The sequence below is a fragment of the Drosophila bipectinata genome, chromosome 3L, assembly GCF_030179905.1.
Source record: "Drosophila bipectinata strain 14024-0381.07 chromosome 3L, DbipHiC1v2, whole genome shotgun sequence".
In the NCBI taxonomy this organism is placed as follows: domain Eukaryota; kingdom Metazoa; phylum Arthropoda; class Insecta; order Diptera; family Drosophilidae; genus Drosophila; species Drosophila bipectinata.
This window is the reverse complement of record NC_091738.1, coordinates 9509392-9526975: the sequence shown is the minus strand read 5'-3', so window position 1 is coordinate 9526975 and position 17584 is coordinate 9509392. Positions and strand designations below refer to the sequence as shown.

At 38.3% G+C, this 17584-nt stretch overlaps 4 protein-coding genes across 4 annotated transcripts; all 4 read left to right on the top strand.

The window, feature by feature from the left end:
* The first annotated feature begins 1012 nt into the window (after window positions 1-1012).
* LOC108120634 (uncharacterized) lies at window positions 1013-1606 on the top strand. Its single transcript, XM_017234376.3, has one exon. The coding sequence runs from the start codon at window positions 1027-1029 to the stop codon at window positions 1333-1335; it is 309 nt and encodes a 102-aa protein (XP_017089865.2). The 5' UTR covers window positions 1013-1026; the 3' UTR covers window positions 1336-1606.
* Window positions 1607-1676: 70 nt separating this feature from the next.
* LOC108120708 (mucin-like protein 1) lies at window positions 1677-2051 on the top strand. The gene has a single exon (XM_017234451.3). It carries the CDS (start codon window positions 1744-1746, stop codon window positions 2023-2025), a length of 282 nt encoding a protein of 93 aa, XP_017089940.2. The 5' UTR covers window positions 1677-1743; the 3' UTR covers window positions 2026-2051.
* A 13944-nt stretch (window positions 2052-15995) lies between these two features.
* On the top strand, window positions 15996-16374 carry LOC108120706 (probable serine/threonine-protein kinase DDB_G0278901). The gene has a single exon (XM_017234449.3). It carries the CDS (start codon window positions 16000-16002, stop codon window positions 16273-16275), a length of 276 nt encoding a protein of 91 aa, XP_017089938.2. The 5' UTR covers window positions 15996-15999; the 3' UTR covers window positions 16276-16374.
* A 332-nt stretch (window positions 16375-16706) lies between these two features.
* LOC108120881 (uncharacterized) lies at window positions 16707-17250 on the top strand. The gene has a single exon (XM_017234723.3). The coding sequence runs from the start codon at window positions 16942-16944 to the stop codon at window positions 17248-17250; it is 309 nt and encodes a 102-aa protein (XP_017090212.1). The 5' UTR covers window positions 16707-16941.
* Window positions 17251-17584: the final 334 nt, after the last annotated feature.

Here is a 17584-nt window from a genome sequence, read left to right as displayed (position 1 = left end):
ATTTTTAACTCAATTTTCCATATCGAAAATAAAAAAAAGGGATTACTATTGAATATTTTTAAAACTAACAAATCATTTTGTTACATTTTTTAAAGAATATCTTTAGTAATTTGCACCTGATTTAAAAACAGATGCCCTTTAGGAATCAGAGACGTATCCCCGTCGATCTGAATTAAAAGAACTGAAAAATTAAATAAATACATTTTTGGTTAAAATGTATGGTACCCCTTGGATAAATTGCGAAACTTCGTTATATATTTTATGGCCAGTTTTTGTTACAGAATAAAGATACTTAAAGTTCCAAAATCGAAGGTATAAAATTCTCTCAGTATTGGACGAGATATACACATTAATCTATTTCAAAAATTAAAAAAATAGAAACATTATTTTAATAATAATTATTAATTTGGACATATTCAAAGTTTTTGATACACTTTACAAAATTAATATTTTAACTAATTTTCAACCGATTGAGAAACGAAATATCATTTTTTGAATGAGTGCATCAGACCTTTTCGATCTTCTTTTTTGGAATAATGAGGAACAAAAATGTTATCAATTTTTGAAAAATTTCGTGATGTTACCCTTTCAAAAATTGCGAAAAACTTATTAAAATTTTTGTTTGCCAGGTTTTGAATAAATATGAAAATACTCGAAAAGCCAAGACCAAGAAGGTATAACATTCAGTGACTTGGTCAGACCTGCCGAAACTATGGGTAACTGTTAGAGAGTGATACTGTGATCATTTCTTAAACTGTCTATTTATTAATGGAAATTTCTTTGAGTTTATTTATAGACCAGAGTGAAATGTTTAAGCCATTTTGTAAGAAGTTGTCGTCACAGCATAGTTTATGGAGGAGACTTGACTAGGGGAATAATACGAGTTTAGTAAATATTTGATTACACTCAAAAATCATAGAAACAGAACTTACAATTTCCATTTACGTATTGTGGGGCTTGGAGTTTTGAACTCATATAAAAGAGCTAGTCTCACCTCCAGTAATCAGTTCAAAACTTTCTCCCAAGATGAAGTACCTTCTCGTAGCTGCCTTGGTGGTCCTGGCTATCCAACTGGCAACAGCAACCTCCAGTAACAGCACGTCCAGCACGTCTAACACCACCACCACTACAACGACGACAACGGATGCAACCACCACGACCACCACCGACGCCACAACAACCACTGAGAAGACCCATCATCGCAAGAAGCTCTGCTGGAGGGGCAACGACTGGTGCGGCACCTTCACTCCAAAGAGGAGGAGGAAGACCAGGAGTGGAAAGCACCGCAAGCACCGCAAGGTGGTTGTTAGGGTGACCCGCAGAAGGCATGGCTGAGGTCACGGATTTCCATTATTAAATAAAATGCCCAATGCTCTTAAAATATCAGGTGTTTCTTTAAGTTTTCCACAAGATTCTTTAAGATATCGCCAATCTGTAAGGTTCTGCAACCCCAAAACTAGGGCTTGAGTTACAGCTGACTTGGATCTACTCGATTCCGCCGCTTGTTTGTAAAATTTAAATATTTGCTCATTTGAGTGAAGCAGTTCTTAAAGCAATCAGGCACAACACATTTGTTATATTTATGTTGAACGTAAATATTTGGCACCCAATCTTTTGGTAAATTGATTCCGAAGCGGAAATGTTTAATTTCGTATAAAATGTCCAACTCTTGGCCCAGATAATCAGATCATTCGATCACCTTTCCCATCAAGGAAGAAACCCGTAGCCCAGAGAGCATTCAAGATGAAATACCTTTTCGTAGTTGCCTTCATCGCCCTGGCCATCCAGTTGGCTTCGGCCACCTCACCTACCACCACTGATCCCACCACCACGACTACCACTGCGGCAACAACCACTACGACAGCTTCCTCCTCAACAACAACAACCACCGAATCGTCCTCTACTGGAACCAAGAAATGCTCTAAGAAGAACAACTGGTGTGGCACGTTCAGGCCCAAGAAGAAGTGCAAGCACCCCAAGAGGTGCCACAAGACCATCGTGAGAGTGACCCACAGGAAGGGCTAAGCTACTACGGATTTTTCTAGGCCTTATGAATGAACTTTCATTAAAAGAAATCCTATACGAAAATAAAAAAAATATATTCGATGGAAACCCATTTTCTTTAAATAATTACACACTAGGCGTATACGTAATATTATTTTTGTATGCAGCATTGCGTATACTTTTTTATAAGCTAACCATTTTAGGTAAAACTAAAACAAGCTAAAACTAAAAAAAAAATTGAATATGCACATATTTTTTATTTATATGAGAATATAAGAATACATGCGAATATAACATTAAAAAAAATTGAAATTTCCAATAAAACCTCTTTACTGCTCTTTTTGGTGCAACCCGAATGGACCAGCATCTGCGCCTGCTGTTCTTTTGTGTTATTCCAGCTGTATCTTAACATTAGAATATCTTAACAATACTTTTTTAGCAAATATTTAATTTCCGTTTAGAATAATGAAACCACTTATTTTTAGCCATTCTCTTAGTCATGGATTCATATAAAAGGGTTTGTGGCACTATTGCAAAGATGAAGTAAGATTTAGCTGTCGCCAAGTTCGCTTTGGGAATCCAGTTGGCCGCGAAATTAAAATAATCCATTTCATTTGGAATAAATGATGGAAGCAAAGCACATTTTAATGACTAATTTCGATGGTCTGAGAATAAATGTATTTTACTTCATAGAGGATATTAAATCTTATTCGATTAGAAAATGAAAAATACCCATATTATAGGTGGTACGCTTTGGAAAAAATTCGAAAAATTTGAAAACGATATTTGGGCAATGTTTTGAATAAGGAAAGTCGCTTCTGGGTTCGCTGATTACTGAATGGTACTTTGTTTTCTGATCGGACACAAATTTATAGGGGAGCCCCTTGGAAAAAATTCGAAAATTTTGAAAACGATATTTAAGCAATGTTTTGAATGAGGAAAGTCGCTTCTGGGTTCGCTGATTACTGAATGGTACTTTGTTTTCTGATCGGACACAAATTGGCAGAGCTATGGCCATCAGAAGGGGCAAAAGTGGAGAAATCAGAAAAACCCATAATTTTATAGGGGAGCCCCTTGGAAAAAATTTGAAAATTTTGAAAATGATATTTGGGCAATGTTTTGAATGAGGAAAGTCGCTTCTGGGTTCGCTGATTACTGAATGGTACTTTGTTTTCTGATCGGACACAAATTGGCAGAGCTATGGCCATCAGAAGGGGCAAAAGTGGAGAAATCAGAAAAACCCACAATTTTATAGGGGAGCCCCTTGGAAAAAATTTGAAAATTTTGAAAATGATATTTGGGCAATGTTTTGAATGAGGAAAGTCGCTTCTGGGTTCCCTGATTACTGAATGGTACTTTTTTTCCTGATCGGATAGAAATTGGCAGGGCTATGGCCATCAGAAGGGGCAAAAGTGGAGAAATCAGAAAAACCCACAATTTTATAGGGGAGCCCCTTGGAAAAAATTTGAAAATTTTGAAAACGATACTTAAGCAATGTTTTGAATGAGGAAAGTCGCTTCTGGGTTCGCTGATTACTGAATGGTACTTTGTTTTCTGATCGGACACAAATTGGCAGAGCTATGGCCATCAGAAGGGGCAAAAGTGGAGAAATCAGAAAAACCCACAATTTTATAGGGGAGCCCCTTGGAAAAAATTTGAAAATTTTGAAAATGATATTTGGGCAATGTTTTGAATGAGGAAAGTCGCTTCTGGGTTCGCTGATTACTGAATGGTACTTTGTTTTCTGATCGGACACAAATTGGCAGAGCTATGACCATCAGAAGGGGCAAAAGTGGAGAAATCAGAAAAACCCACAATTTTATAGGGGAGCCCCTTGGAAAAAATTCGAAAATTTTGAAAACGATATTAAAGCAATGTTTTGAATGAGGAAAGTCGCTTCTGGGTTCACTGATTACTGAATGGTACTTTTTTTCCTGATCGGATAGAAATTGGCAGGGCTATGGCCATCAGAAGGGGCAAAAGTGGAGAAATCAGAAAAACCCACAATTTTATAGGGGAGCCCCTTGGAAAAAATTTGAAAATTTTGAAAACGATATTTAAGCAATGTTTTGAATGAGGAAAGTCGCTTCTGGGTTCACTGATGACTGAATGGTACTTTTTTTCCTGATGGGACACAAATTGGCAAAGCTATGGCCATCAGAAGGGGCAAAAGTGGAGAAATCAGAAAAACCCACAATTTTATAGGGAAGCCCCTTGGAAAAAATTTGAAAATTTTGAAAACGATATTTTAGCAATGTTTTGAATGAGGAAAGTCGCTTCTGGGTTCGCTGATTACTGAATGGTACTTTGTTTTCTGATCGGATAGAAATTGGCAGGGCTATGGCCATCAGAAGGGGCAAAAGTGGAGAAATCAGAAAAACCCACAATTTTATAGGGGAGCCCCTTGGAAAAAATTCGAAAATTTTGAAAACGATATTTAAGCAATGTTTTGAATGAGGAAAGTCGCTTCTGGGTTCGCTGATAACTGAATGGAACTTTGTTTCCTGATCGGAAACAAATTGGCAGAGCTATGGCCATCAGAAGGGGCAAAAGTGGAGTAATCAGAAAAACCCACAATTTTATAGGGGAGCCCCTTGGAAAAAATTCGAAAATTTTGAAAACGATATTTGGGCAATGTTTTGAATAAGGAAAGTCGCTTCTGGGTTCGCTGATTACTGAATGGTACTTTGTTTTCTGATCGGACACAAATTGGCAGAGCTATGGCCATCAGAAGGGGCAAAAGTGGAGAAATCAGAAAAACCCACAATTTTATAGGGGAGCCCCTTGGAAAAAATTTTAAAATTTTGAAAACGATATTAAAGCAATGTTTTGAATGAGGAAAGTCGCTTCTGGGTTCACTGATTACTGAATGGTACTTTTTTTTCCTGATGGGACACAAATTGGCAGAGCTATGGCCATCAGAAGGGGCAAAAGTGGAGAAATCAGAAAAACCCACAATTTTATAGGGGAGCCCCTTGGAAAAAAATTCGAAAATTTTGAAAACGATACTTAAGCAATGTTTTGAATGAGGAAAGTCGCTTCTGGGTTCGCTGATTACTGAATGGTACTTTGTTTTCTGATCGGACACAAATTGGCAAAGCTATGGCCATCAGAAAAACACACAATTTTATGGGGAAGCCCCTTGGAAAAAATTTGAAAATTTTGAAAACGATATTTAAGCAATGTTTTGAATGAGGAAAGTCGCTTCTGGGTTCGCTGATTACTGAATGGTACTTTGTTTTCTGATCGGATAGAAATTGGCAGGGCTATGGCCATCAGAAGGGGCAAAAGTGGAGAAATCAGAAAAACCAACAATTTTATAGGGGAGCCCCTTGGAAAAAATTCGAAAATTTTGAAAACGATATTTGGGCAATGTTTTGAATAAGGAAAGTCGCTTCTTTCAATTCAAAACCCACAATTTTATAGGGGAGCCCCTTGGAAAAAATTTGAAAATTTTGAAAATGATATTTGGGCAATGTTTTGAATGAGGAAAGTCGCTTCTGGGTTCGCTGATTACTAAATGGTACTTTGTTTCCTGGTCGGATACAAATTGACAGAGCTAAGGCCATCAGAAGGGGCAAAAGTGGAGAAATCAGAAAAACCCACAATTTTATAGGGGAGCCCCTTGGAAAAAATTCGAAAATTTTGAAAACGATATTTAAGCAATGGTTTGAATGAGGAAAGTCGCTTCTGGGTTCACTGATTACTGAATGGTACTTTTTTTCCTGATGGGACACAAATTGGCAAAGCTATGGCCATCAGAAGGGGCAAAAGTGGAGAAATCAGAAAAACCCACAATTTTATAGGGGAGCCCCTTGGAAAAAATTTGAAAATTTTGAAAACGATATTTAAGCAATGTTTTGAATGAGGAAAGTCGCTTCTGGGTTCACTGATGACTGAATGGTACTTTTTTTCCTGATGGGACACAAATTGGCAAAGCTATGGCCATCAGAAGGGGCAAAAGTGGAGAAATCAGAAAAACCCACAATTTTATAGGGAAGCCCCTTGGAAAAAATTTGAAAATTTTGAAAACGATATTTAAGCAATGTTTTGAATGAGGAAAGTCGCTTCTGGGTTCGCTGATTACTGAATGGTACTTTGTTTTCTGATCGGATAGAAATTGGCAGGGCTATGGCCATCAGAAGGGGCAAAAGTGGAGAAATCAGAAAAACCCACAATTTTATAGGGGAGCCCCTTGGAAAAAATTCGAAAATTTTGAAAACGATATTTAAGCAATGTTTTGAATGAGGAAAGTCGCTTCTGGGTTCGCTGATAACTGAATGGAACTTTGTTTCCTGATCGGAAACAAATTGGCAGAGCTATGGCCATCAGAAGGGGCAAAAGTGGAGTAATCAGAAAAACCCACAATTTTATAGGGGAGTCCCTTGGAAAAAATTCGAAAATTTTGAAAACGATATTTGGGCAATGTTTTGAATAAGGAAAGTCGCTTCTGGGTTCGCTGATTACTGAATGGTACTTTGTTTTCTAATCGGACACAAATTGGCAGAGCTATGGCCATCAGAAGGGGCAAAAGTGGAGAAATCAGAAAAACCCACAATTTTATAGGGGAGCCCCTTGGAAAAAATTTGAAAATTTTGAAAACGATATGAAAGCAATGTTTTGAATGAGGAAAGTCGCTTCTGGGTTCACTGATTACTGAATGGTACTTTTATTCCTGATGGGACACAAATTGGCAGAGCTATGGCCATCAGAAGGGGCAAAAGTGGAGAAATCAGAAAAACCCACAATTTTATAGGGGAGCCCCTTGGAAAAAAATTCGAAAATTTTGAAAACGATACTTAAGCAATGTTTTGAATGAGGAAAGTCGCTTCTGGGTTCGCTGATTACTGAATGGTACTTTGTTTTCTGATCGGACACAAATTTGCAAAGCTATGGCCATCAGAAGGGGCAAAAGTGGAGAAATCAGAAAAACCCACAATTTTATAGGGGAGCCCCTTGGAAAAAATTCGAAAATTTTGAAAACGATACTTAAGCAATGTTTTGAATGAGGAAAGTCGCTTCTGGGTTCGCTGATTACTAAATGGTACTTTGTTTCCTGATGGGACACAAATTGGCAAAGCTATGGCCATCAGAAGGGGCAAAAGTGGAGAAATCAGAAAAACCCACAATTTTATAGGGGAGCCCCTTGGAAAAAATTTGAAAATTTTGAAAACGATATTTAAGCAATGTTTTGAATGAGGAAAGTCGCTTCTGGGTTCGCTGATAACTGAATGGAACTTTGTTTTCTGATCGGATAGAAATTGGCAGGGCTATGGCCATCAGAAGGGGCAAAAGTGGAGAAATCAGAAAAACCCACAATTTTATAGGGGAGCCTCTTGGAAAAAATTTGAAAATTTTGAAAACGATATTTGGGCAATGTTTTGAATAAGGAAAGTCGCTTCTGGGTTCGCTGATTACTGAATGGTACTTTGTTTTCTGATCGGACACAAATTGGCAAAGCTATGGCCATCAGAAGGGGCAAAAGTGGAGAAATCAGAAAAACCCACAATTTTATAGGGGAGCCCCTTGGAAAAAATTCGAAAATTTTGAAAACGATATTTAAGCAATGTTTTGAATGAGGAAAGTCGCTTCTGGGTTCGCTGATTACTGAATGGAACTTTGTTTCCTGATCGGAAACAAATTGGCAGAGCTATGGCCATCAGAAGGGGCAAAAGTGGAGTAATCAGAAAAACCCACAATTTTATAGGGGAGCCCCTTGGAAAAAATTCGAAAATTTTGAAAACGATATTTGGGCAATGTTTTGAATAAGGAAAGTCGCTTCTGGGTTCGCTGATTACTGAATGGTATTTTGTTTTCTGATCGGACACAAATTGGCAGAGGTATGGCCATCAGAAGGGGCAAAAGTGGAGAAATCAGAAAAACCCACAATTTTATAGGGGAGCCCCTTGGAAAAAATTTTAAAATTTTGAAAACGATATTTAAGCAATGTTTTGAATGAGGAAAGTCGCTTCTGGGTTCGCTGATTACTGAATGGTACTTTGTATCCTGATCGGATACAAATTGGCCAAGCTATGGCCATCAGAAGGGGCAAAAGTGGAGAAATCAGAAAAACCCACAATTTTATAGGGGAGCCCCTTGGAAAAAAATTCGAAAATTTTGAAAACGATACTTAAGCAATGTTTTGAATGAGGAAAGTCGCTTCTGGGTTCGCTGATTACTAAATGGTACTTTGTTTCCTGGTCGGATACAAATTGACAGAGCTATGGCCATCAGAAGGGGCAAAAGTGGAGAAATCAGAAAAACCCACAATTTTATAGGGGAGCCCCTTGGAAAAAATTTGAAAATTTTGAAAACGATATTTAAGCAATGTTTTGAATGAGGAAAGTCGCTTCTGGGTTCGCTGATAACTGAATGGAACTTTGTTTCCTGATCGGAAACAAATTGGCAGAGCTATGGCCATCAGAAGGGGCAAAAGTGGAGTAATCAGAAAAACCCACAATTTTATAGGGGAGCCCCTTGGAAAAAATTCGAAAATTTTGAAAACGATATTTGGGCAATGTTTTGAATGAGGAAAGTCGCTTCTGGGTTCACTGATTACTGAATGGTACTTTTTTTCCTGATCGGATAGAAATTGGCAGGGCTATGGCCATCAGAAGGGGCAAAAGTGGAGAAATCAGAAAAACCCACAATTTTATAGGGGAGCCCCTTGGAAAAAATTCGAAAATTTTGAAAACGATATTTAAGCAATGTTTTGAATGAGGAAAGTCGCTTCTGGGTTCGCTGATTACTAAATGGTACTTTGTTTTCTGATCGGACACAAATTGGCAAAGCTATGGCCATCAGAAGGGGCAAAAGTGGAGGAATCAGAAAAACCCACAATTTTATAGGGGAGCCCCTTGGAAAAAATTCGAAAATTTTGAAAACGATACATAAGCAATGTTTTGAATGAGGAAAGTCGCTTCTGGGTTCGCTGATTACTAAATGGTACTTTGTTTCCTGGTCGGATACAAATTGACAGAGCTATGGCCATCAGAAGGGGCAAAAGTGGAGGAATCAGAAAAACCCACAATTTTATAGGGGAGCCCCTTGGAAAAAATTTGAAAATTTTGAAAACGATATTTAAGCAATGTTTTGAATGAGGAAAGTCGCTTCTGGGTTCACTGATTACTGAATGGTACTTTTTTTCCTGATGGGACACAAATTGGCAAAGCTATGGCCATCAGAAGGGGCAAAAGTGGAGGAATCAGAAAAACCCACAATTTTATAGGGGAGCCCCTTGGAAAAAATTCGAAAATTTTGAAAACGATATTTAAGCAATGTGTTGAATGAGGAAAGTCGCTTCTGGGTTCGCTGATTACTGAATGGTACTTTGTATCCTGATCGGATACAAATTGGCAGAGCTATGGCCATCAGAAGGGACAAAAGTGGAGTAATCAGAAAAACCCACAATTTTATAGGGGAGCCCCTTGGAAAAAATTCGAAAATTTTGAAAACGATATTTAAGCAATGGTTTGAATGAGGAAAGTCGCTTCTGGGTTCACTGATTACTGAATGGTACTTTTTTTTCCTGATGGGACACAAATTGGCAAAGCTATGGCCATCAGAAGGGGCAAAAGTGGAGAAATCAGAAAAACCCACAATTTTATAGGGGAGCCCCTAGGAAAAAATTCGAAAATTTTGAAAACGATATTTAAGCAATGGTTTGAATGAGGAAAGCCGCTTCTGGGTTCACTGATTACTGAATGGTACTTTTTTTCCTGATGGGACACAAATTGGCAGAGCTATGGCCATCAGAAGGGGCAAAAGTGGAGAAATCAGAAAAACCCACAATTTTATAGGGGAGCCCCTTGGAAAAAAATTCGAAAATTTTGAAAACGATACTTAAGCAATGTTTTGAATGAGGAAAGTCGCTTCTGGGTTCGCTGATTACTGAATGGTACTTTGTTTTCTGATCGGACACAAATTGGCAAAGCTATGGCCATCAGAAGGGGCAAAAGTGGAGAAATCAGAAAAACCCACAATTTTATAGGGGAGCCCCTTGGAAAAAATTCGAAAATTTTGAAAACGATATTTGGGCAATGTTTTGAATGAGGAAAGTCGCTTCTGGGTTCGCTGATTACTAAATGGTACTTTGTTTCCTGGTCGGATACAAATTGACAGAGCTAAGGCCATCAGAAGGGGCAAAAGTGGAGAAATCAGAAAAACCCACAATTTTATAGGGGAGCCCCTTGGAAAAAATTCGAAAATTTTGAAAACGATATTTAAGCAATGGTTTGAATGAGGAAAGTCGCTTCTGGGTTCACTGATTACTGAATGGTACTTTTTTTCCTGATGGGACACAAATTGGCAAAGCTATGGCCATCAGAAGGGGCAAAAGTGGAGAAATCAGAAAAACCCACAATTTTATAGGGGAGCCCCTTGGAAAAAATTTGAAAATTTTGAAAACGATATTTAAGCAATGTTTTGAATGAGGAAAGTCGCTTCTGGGTTCACTGATGACTGAATGGTACTTTTTTTCCTGATGGGACACAAATTGGCAAAGCTATGGCCATCAGAAGGGGCAAAAGTGGAGAAATCAGAAAAACCCACAATTTTATAGGGGAGCCCCTTGGAAAAAATTTGAAAATTTTGAAAACGATATTTAAGCAATGTTTTGAATGAGGAAAGTCGCTTCTGGGTTCGCTGATTACTGAATGGTACTTTGTTTTCTGATCGGATAGAAATTGGCAAAGCTATGGCCATCAGAAGGGGCAAAAGTGGAGAAATCAGAAAAACCCACAATTTTATAGGGGAGCCCCTTGGAAAAAATTTGAAAATTTTGAAAACGATACTTAAGCAATGTTTTGAATGAGGAAAGTCGCTTCTGGGTTCGCTGATTACTGAATGGTACTTTGTTTTCTGATCGGACACAAATTGGCAGAGCTATGGCCATCAGAAGGGGCAAAAGTGGAGAAATCAGAAAAACCCACAATTTTATAGGGGAGCCCCTTGGAAAAAATTTGAAAATTTTGAAAACGATATTTGGGCAATGTTTTGAATGAGGAAAGTCGCTTCTGGGTTCGCTGATTACTAAATGGTACTTTGTTTCCTGGTCGGATACAAATTGACAGAGCTAAGGCCATCAGAAGGGGCAAAAGTGGAGAAATCAGAAAAACCCACAATTTTATAGGGGAGCCCCTTGGAAAAAATTCGAAAATTTTGAAAACGATATTTAAGCAATGGTTTGAATGAGGAAAGTCGCTTCTGGGTTCACTGATTACTGAATGGTACTTTTTTTCCTGATGGGACACAAATTGGCAAAGCTATGGCCATCAGAAGGGGCAAAAGTGGAGAAATCAGAAAAACCCACAATTTTATAGGGGAGCCCCTTGGAAAAAATTTGAAAATTTTGAAAACGATATTTAAGCAATGTTTTGAATGAGGAAAGTCGCTTCTGGGTTCACTGATGACTGAATGGTACTTTTTTTCCTGATGGGACACAAATTGGCAAAGCTATGGCCATCAGAAGGGGCAAAAGTGGAGAAATCAGAAAAACCCACAATTTTATAGGGGAGCCCCTTGGAAAAAATTTGAAAATTTTGAAAACGATATTTAAGCAATGTTTTGAATGAGGAAAGTCGCTTCTGGGTTCACTGATGACTGAATGGTACTTTTTTTCCTGATGGGACACAAATTGGCAAAGCTATGGCCATCAGAAGGGGCAAAAGTGGAGAAATCAGAAAAACCCACAATTTTATAGGGGAGCCCCTTGGAAAAAATTTGAAAATTTTGAAAACGATATTTAAGCAATGTTTTGAATGAGGAAAGTCGCTTCTGAGTTCGCTGATTACTGAATGGTACTTTGTTTTCTGATCGGATAGAAATTGGCAGGGCTATGGCCATCAGAAGGGGCAAAAGTGGAGAAATCAGAAAAACCCACAATTTTATAGGGGAGCCCCTTGGAAAAAATTCGAAAATTTTGAAAACGATATTTAAGCAATGTTTTGAATGAGGAAAGTCGCTTCTGGGTTCGCTGATAACTGAATGGAACTTTGTTTCCTGATCGGAAACAAATTGGCAGAGCTATGGCCATCAGAAGGGGCAAAAGTGGAGTAATCAGAAAAACCCACAATTTTATAGGGGAGCCCCTTGGAAAAAATTCGAAAATTTTGAAAACGATATTTGGGCAATGTTTTGAATAAGGAAAGTCGCTTCTGGGTTCGCTGATTACTGAATGGTACTTTGTTTTCTGATCGGACACAAATTGGCAGAGCTATGGCCATCAGAAGGGGCAAAAGTGGAGAAATCAGAAAAACCCACAATTTTATAGGGGAGCCCCTTGGAAAAAATTTTAAAATTTTGAAAACGATATTAAAGCAATGTTTTGAATGAGGAAAGCCGTTTCTGGGTTCACTGATTACTGAATGGTACTTTTTTTCCTGATGGGACACAAATTGGCAAAGCTATGGCCATCAGAAGGGGCAAAAGTGGAGAAATCAGAAAAACCCACAATTTTATAGGGAAGCCCCTTGGAAAAAATTTGAAAATTTTGAAAACGATATTTAAGCAATGTTTTGAATGAGGAAAGTCGCTTCTGGGTTCACTGATGACTGAATGGTACTTTTTTTCCTGATGGGACACAAATTGGCAAAGCTATGGCCATCAGAAGGGGCAAAAGTGGAGAAATCAGAAAAACCCACAATTTTATAGGGGAGCCCCTTGGAAAAAATTTGAAAATTTTGAAAACGATATTTAAGCAATGTTTTGAATGAGGAAAGTCGCTTCTGGGTTCGCTGATTACTGAATGGTACTTTGTTTTCTGATCGGATAGAAATTGGCAAAGCTATGGCCATCAGAAGGGGCAAAAGTGGAGAAATCAGAAAAACCCACAATTTTATAGGGGAGCCCCTTGGAAAAAATTTGAAAATTTTGAAAACGATACTTAAGCAATGTTTTGAATGAGGAAAGTCGCTTCTGGGTTCGCTGATTACTGAATGGTACTTTGTTTTCTGATCGGATAGAAAGTGGCAGGGCTATGGCCATCAGAAGGGGCAAAAGTGGAGAAATCAGAAAAACCCACAATTTTATAGGGGAGCCCCTTGGAAAAAATTCGAAAATTTTGAAAACGATATTTAAGCAATGTTTTGAATAAGGAAAGTCGCTTCTGGGTTCGCTGATTACTGAATGGTACTTTGTTTTCTGATCGGACACAAATTGGCAAAGCTATGGCCATCAGAAGGGGCAAAAGTGGAGGAATCAGAAAAACCCACAATTTTATAGGGGAGCCCCTTGGAAAAAATTCGAAAATTTTGAAAACGATATTTAAGCAATGGTTTGAATGAGGAAAGTCGCTTCTGGGTTCACTGATTACTGAATGGTACTTTTTTTCCTGATGGGACACAAATTGGCAAAGCTATGGCCATCAGAAGGGGCAAAAGTGGAGAAATCAGAAAAACCCACAATTTTATAGGGGAGCCCCTTGGAAAAAAATTCGAAAATTTTGAAAACGATACTTAAGCAATGTTTTGAATGAGGAAAGTCGCTTCTGGGTTCGCTGATAACTGAATGGAACTTTGTTTCCTGATCGGAAACAAATTGGCAGAGCTATGGCCATCAGAAGGGGCAAAAGTGGAGGAATCAGAAAAACCCACAATTTTATAGGGGAGCCCCTTGGAAAAAATTCGAAAATTTTGAAAACGATACTTAAGCAATGTTTTGAATGAGGAAAGTCGCTTCTGGGTTCGCTGATTACTAAATGGTACTTTGTTTCCTGGTCGGATACAAATTGACAGAGCTATGGCCATCAGAAGGGGCAAAAGTGGAGAAATCAGAAAAACCCACAATTTTATAGGGGAGCCCCTTGGAAAAAAATTCGAAAATTTTGAAAACGATACTTAAGCAATGTTTTGAATGAGGAAAGTCGCTTCTGGGTTCGCTGATTACTGAATGGTACTTTGTTTTCTGATCGGACACAAATTGGCAAAGCTATGGCCATCAGAAGGGGCAAAAGTGGAGAAATCAGAAAAACCCACAATTTTATAGGGGAGCCCCTTGGAAAAAATTCGAAAATTTTGAAAACGATACTTAAGCAATGTTTTGAATGAGGAAAGTCGCTTCTGGGTTCGCTGATTACTAAATGGTACTTTGTTTCCTGGTCGGATACAAATTGACAGAGCTATGGCCATCAGAAGGGGCAAAAGTGGAGAAATCAGAAAAACCCACAATTTTATAGGGGAGCCCCTTGGAAAAAATTTGAAAATTTTGAAAACGATATTTAATCAATGTTTTGAATGAGGAAAGTCGCTTCTGGGTTCGCTGATAACTGAATGGAACTTTGTTTCCTGATCGGAAACAAATTGGCAGAGCTATGGCCATCAGAAGGGGAAAAAGTGGAGTAATCAGAAAAACCCACAATTTTATAGGGGAGCCCCTTGGAAAAAATTCGAAAATTTTGAAAACGATATTTGGGCAATGTTTTGAATAAGGAAAGTCGCTTCTGGGTTCGCTGATTACTGAATGGTACTTTGTTTTCTGATCGGACACAAATTGGCAGAGGTATGGCCATCAGAAGGGGCAAAAGTGGAGAAATCAGAAAAACCCACAATTTTATAGGGGAGCCCCTTGGAAAAAATTTGAAAATTTTGAAAACGATATTTAAGCAATGTTTTGAATGAGGAAAGTCGCTTCTGGGTTCGCTGATTACTGAATGGTACTTTGTATCCTGATCGGATACAAATTGGCAGAGCTATGGCCATCAGAAGGGACAAAAGTGGAGTAATCAGAAAAACCCACAATTTTATAGGGGAGCCCCTTGGAAAAAATTCGAAAATTTTGAAAACGATATTTAAGCAATGGTTTGAATGAGGAAAGTCGCTTCTGGGTTCACTGATTACTGAATGGTACTTTTTTTTCCTGATGGGACACAAATTGGCAAAGCTATGGCCATCAGAAGGGGCAAAAGTGGAGAAATCAGAAAAACCCACAATTTTATAGGGGAGCCCCTTGGAAAAAATTTGAAAATTTTGAAAACGATATTTAAGCAATGTTTTGAATGAGGAAAGTCGCTTCTGGGTTCGCTGATTACTGAATGGTACTTTGTATCCTGATCGGATACAAATTGGCAGAGCTATGGCCATCAGAAGGGGCAAAAGTGGAGAAATCAGAAAAACCCACAATTTTATAGGGGAGCCCCTTGGAAAAAATTTGAAAATTTTGAAAACAATATTTGGGCAATGTTTTGAATAAGGAAAGTCGCTTCTGGGTTCGCTGATTACTGAATGGTACTTTGTTTTCTGATCGGACACAAATTGGCAGAGCTATGGCCATCAGAAGGGGCAAAAGTGGAGTAATCAGAAAAACCCACAATTTTATAGGGGAGCCCCTTGGAAAAAATTTGAAAATTTTGAAAACAATATTTGGGCAATGTTTTGAATGAGGAAAGTCGCTTCTGGGTTCGCTGATTACGAAATGGTACTTGATTTCCAAATGGTATTTTTTCTAACCTGCAGACTTTTGGGATTTCAGCATTTTTAAATTTTAATTCTAGTTTAATTTATGATCCATTTATAATTTTAAAAAAATTTCTTTACCCATTAAGAACAACTTTAAGATGTATTGCACATTTTAGTTAAACAGACCCAAGGTTTAGAAAAAAGAATCAAAATTCTAAAAGCATAAGAAATGTTTTAATATTTTCAGACTGTTTACTTTTTAGCTTTATAGCTCTTGGGCATTTTTTAACAATAAATAAGCACACATAAAGATCATGTTTTAATCAGCTTACAAAAGCAGCATGCATTGAGGCGCTTATTTAAATTTAACATTCAAATAATTAATTACTTGCCTACATCGGCAAGTATCAATATAAGTCCGCTGAGGAAATTGTGACTGGTTTGCTCTGACAACACAACTGAGTTCTCGATAGAAGCCAAACACTTTAAGCGGAAATAGAAGAAATAGTATAAAACACCCACTTGGTGCACCAATTAATCACAAACCTCGATCACTTCTCTTCCAAAGAGTTCCAAATCAGTTGCTTCAAAAAAAAAGCCCGATATGAAATACCTTTTCGTAGTCGCCTTTATCGCCCTGGCCATCCAGTTGGCTATGGCCGCTTCTAATTCCACTAATACCACCACCACGACTACCACTGAGGCAACCACGACGACCACAGATTCTTCCACAACGACAACCACCGAATCGTCCTCCACTGGAACGAAGAAATGCTCCAAGAAGAACAACTGGTGTGGCACATTCCGGCCCAAGAAGAAGTGCAAGCACCCCAAGAGGTGCCACAAGACCATCGTGAGGGTGACCCACAGGAAGGGCTAAGCTAAGAAGAATTTTCATAAGCTTTATGCCAAAAGTTTGAGTTAAAGAACGAAACTAGCTATACGGAAAGAAACTAAATATATATTCAATGAAAAATTATTTTACACTCTACTGATTTCACACGAGGCGTATACCTAATATTATATTGAAATCAAAGAAAAAATGTTTTTCTTTTTCACAAATTACGAAAATCGGATCACAATTTTCGCTGCCAGATTTTTAATAAAATTCATGATTTTCTAAGTTCTCAGATCGGAAAGGTATAACGTTTCTGGTATAACAAGTATTAACCAATCTGTGCATAATTTTCCATTTCAAAGAGTAAAAAAGTCGAACATTTTGTTTTTTTTTAACAACAATGGTTAACTGTAAGAGAGTGATACTATGATCATTTTTTAAACTGTCTATTTATTAATGGAAATTTACCTTTGAGTTTATTTATAGACCAGCCTGAAATGTTCAAGCCATTTCGTAGGAAGCTGTCGTCACAGCATAGTTTATGGTGGGTAGGGGAATAATACGCGTTTAGTAAATATTTGATTACACTCCAGCATCATAGAAACAGAACTTACAATTTCCATTTACGTATTGTGGGGCTTGGAGTTTTGGACTCATATAAAAGAGCTAGTCCCACCTCCAGTAATCAGTTCAGAACTTTCTCCCAAGATGAAGTACCTTCTCGTAGCTGCCTTGGTGGTCCTGGCTATTCAGCTGGCAACAGCAACCTCCAGTAACAGCACGTCCAGCACGTCTAACACCACCACCACAACCACCACGACAACGGATGCAACCACCACGACCACCACCGATGCCACAACAACCACTGAGAAGACCCATCATCGCAAGAAGCTCTGCTGGAGGGGCAACGACTGGTGCGGCACCTTCACTCCAAAGAGGAGGAGGAAGACCAGAAGTGGAAAGCACCGCAAGCACCGCAAGGTGGTTGTTAGGGTGACCCGCAGAAGACATGGCTGAGGTCACGGATTTCCATTATTAAATAAAATGCCCAATGCTCTTAAAATATCAGGTGTTTCTTTAAGTTTTCCACAAGATTCTTTAAGATATCGCCAATCTGTAAGGTTCTGCAACCCCAAAACTAGGGGTTGAGTTATAGCTGACTTGGACCTACTCGATTCCGCCGCTTGTTTGTAACATTTAAATATTTGCTCATTTGAGTGAAGCAGTTCTTAAAGCAATCAGGCACAACACATTTGTTATATTTATGTTGAACGTAAATATTTGGCACCCAATCTTTTGGTAAATTGATTCCGAAGCGGAAATGTTTAATTTCGTATAAAATGTCCAACTC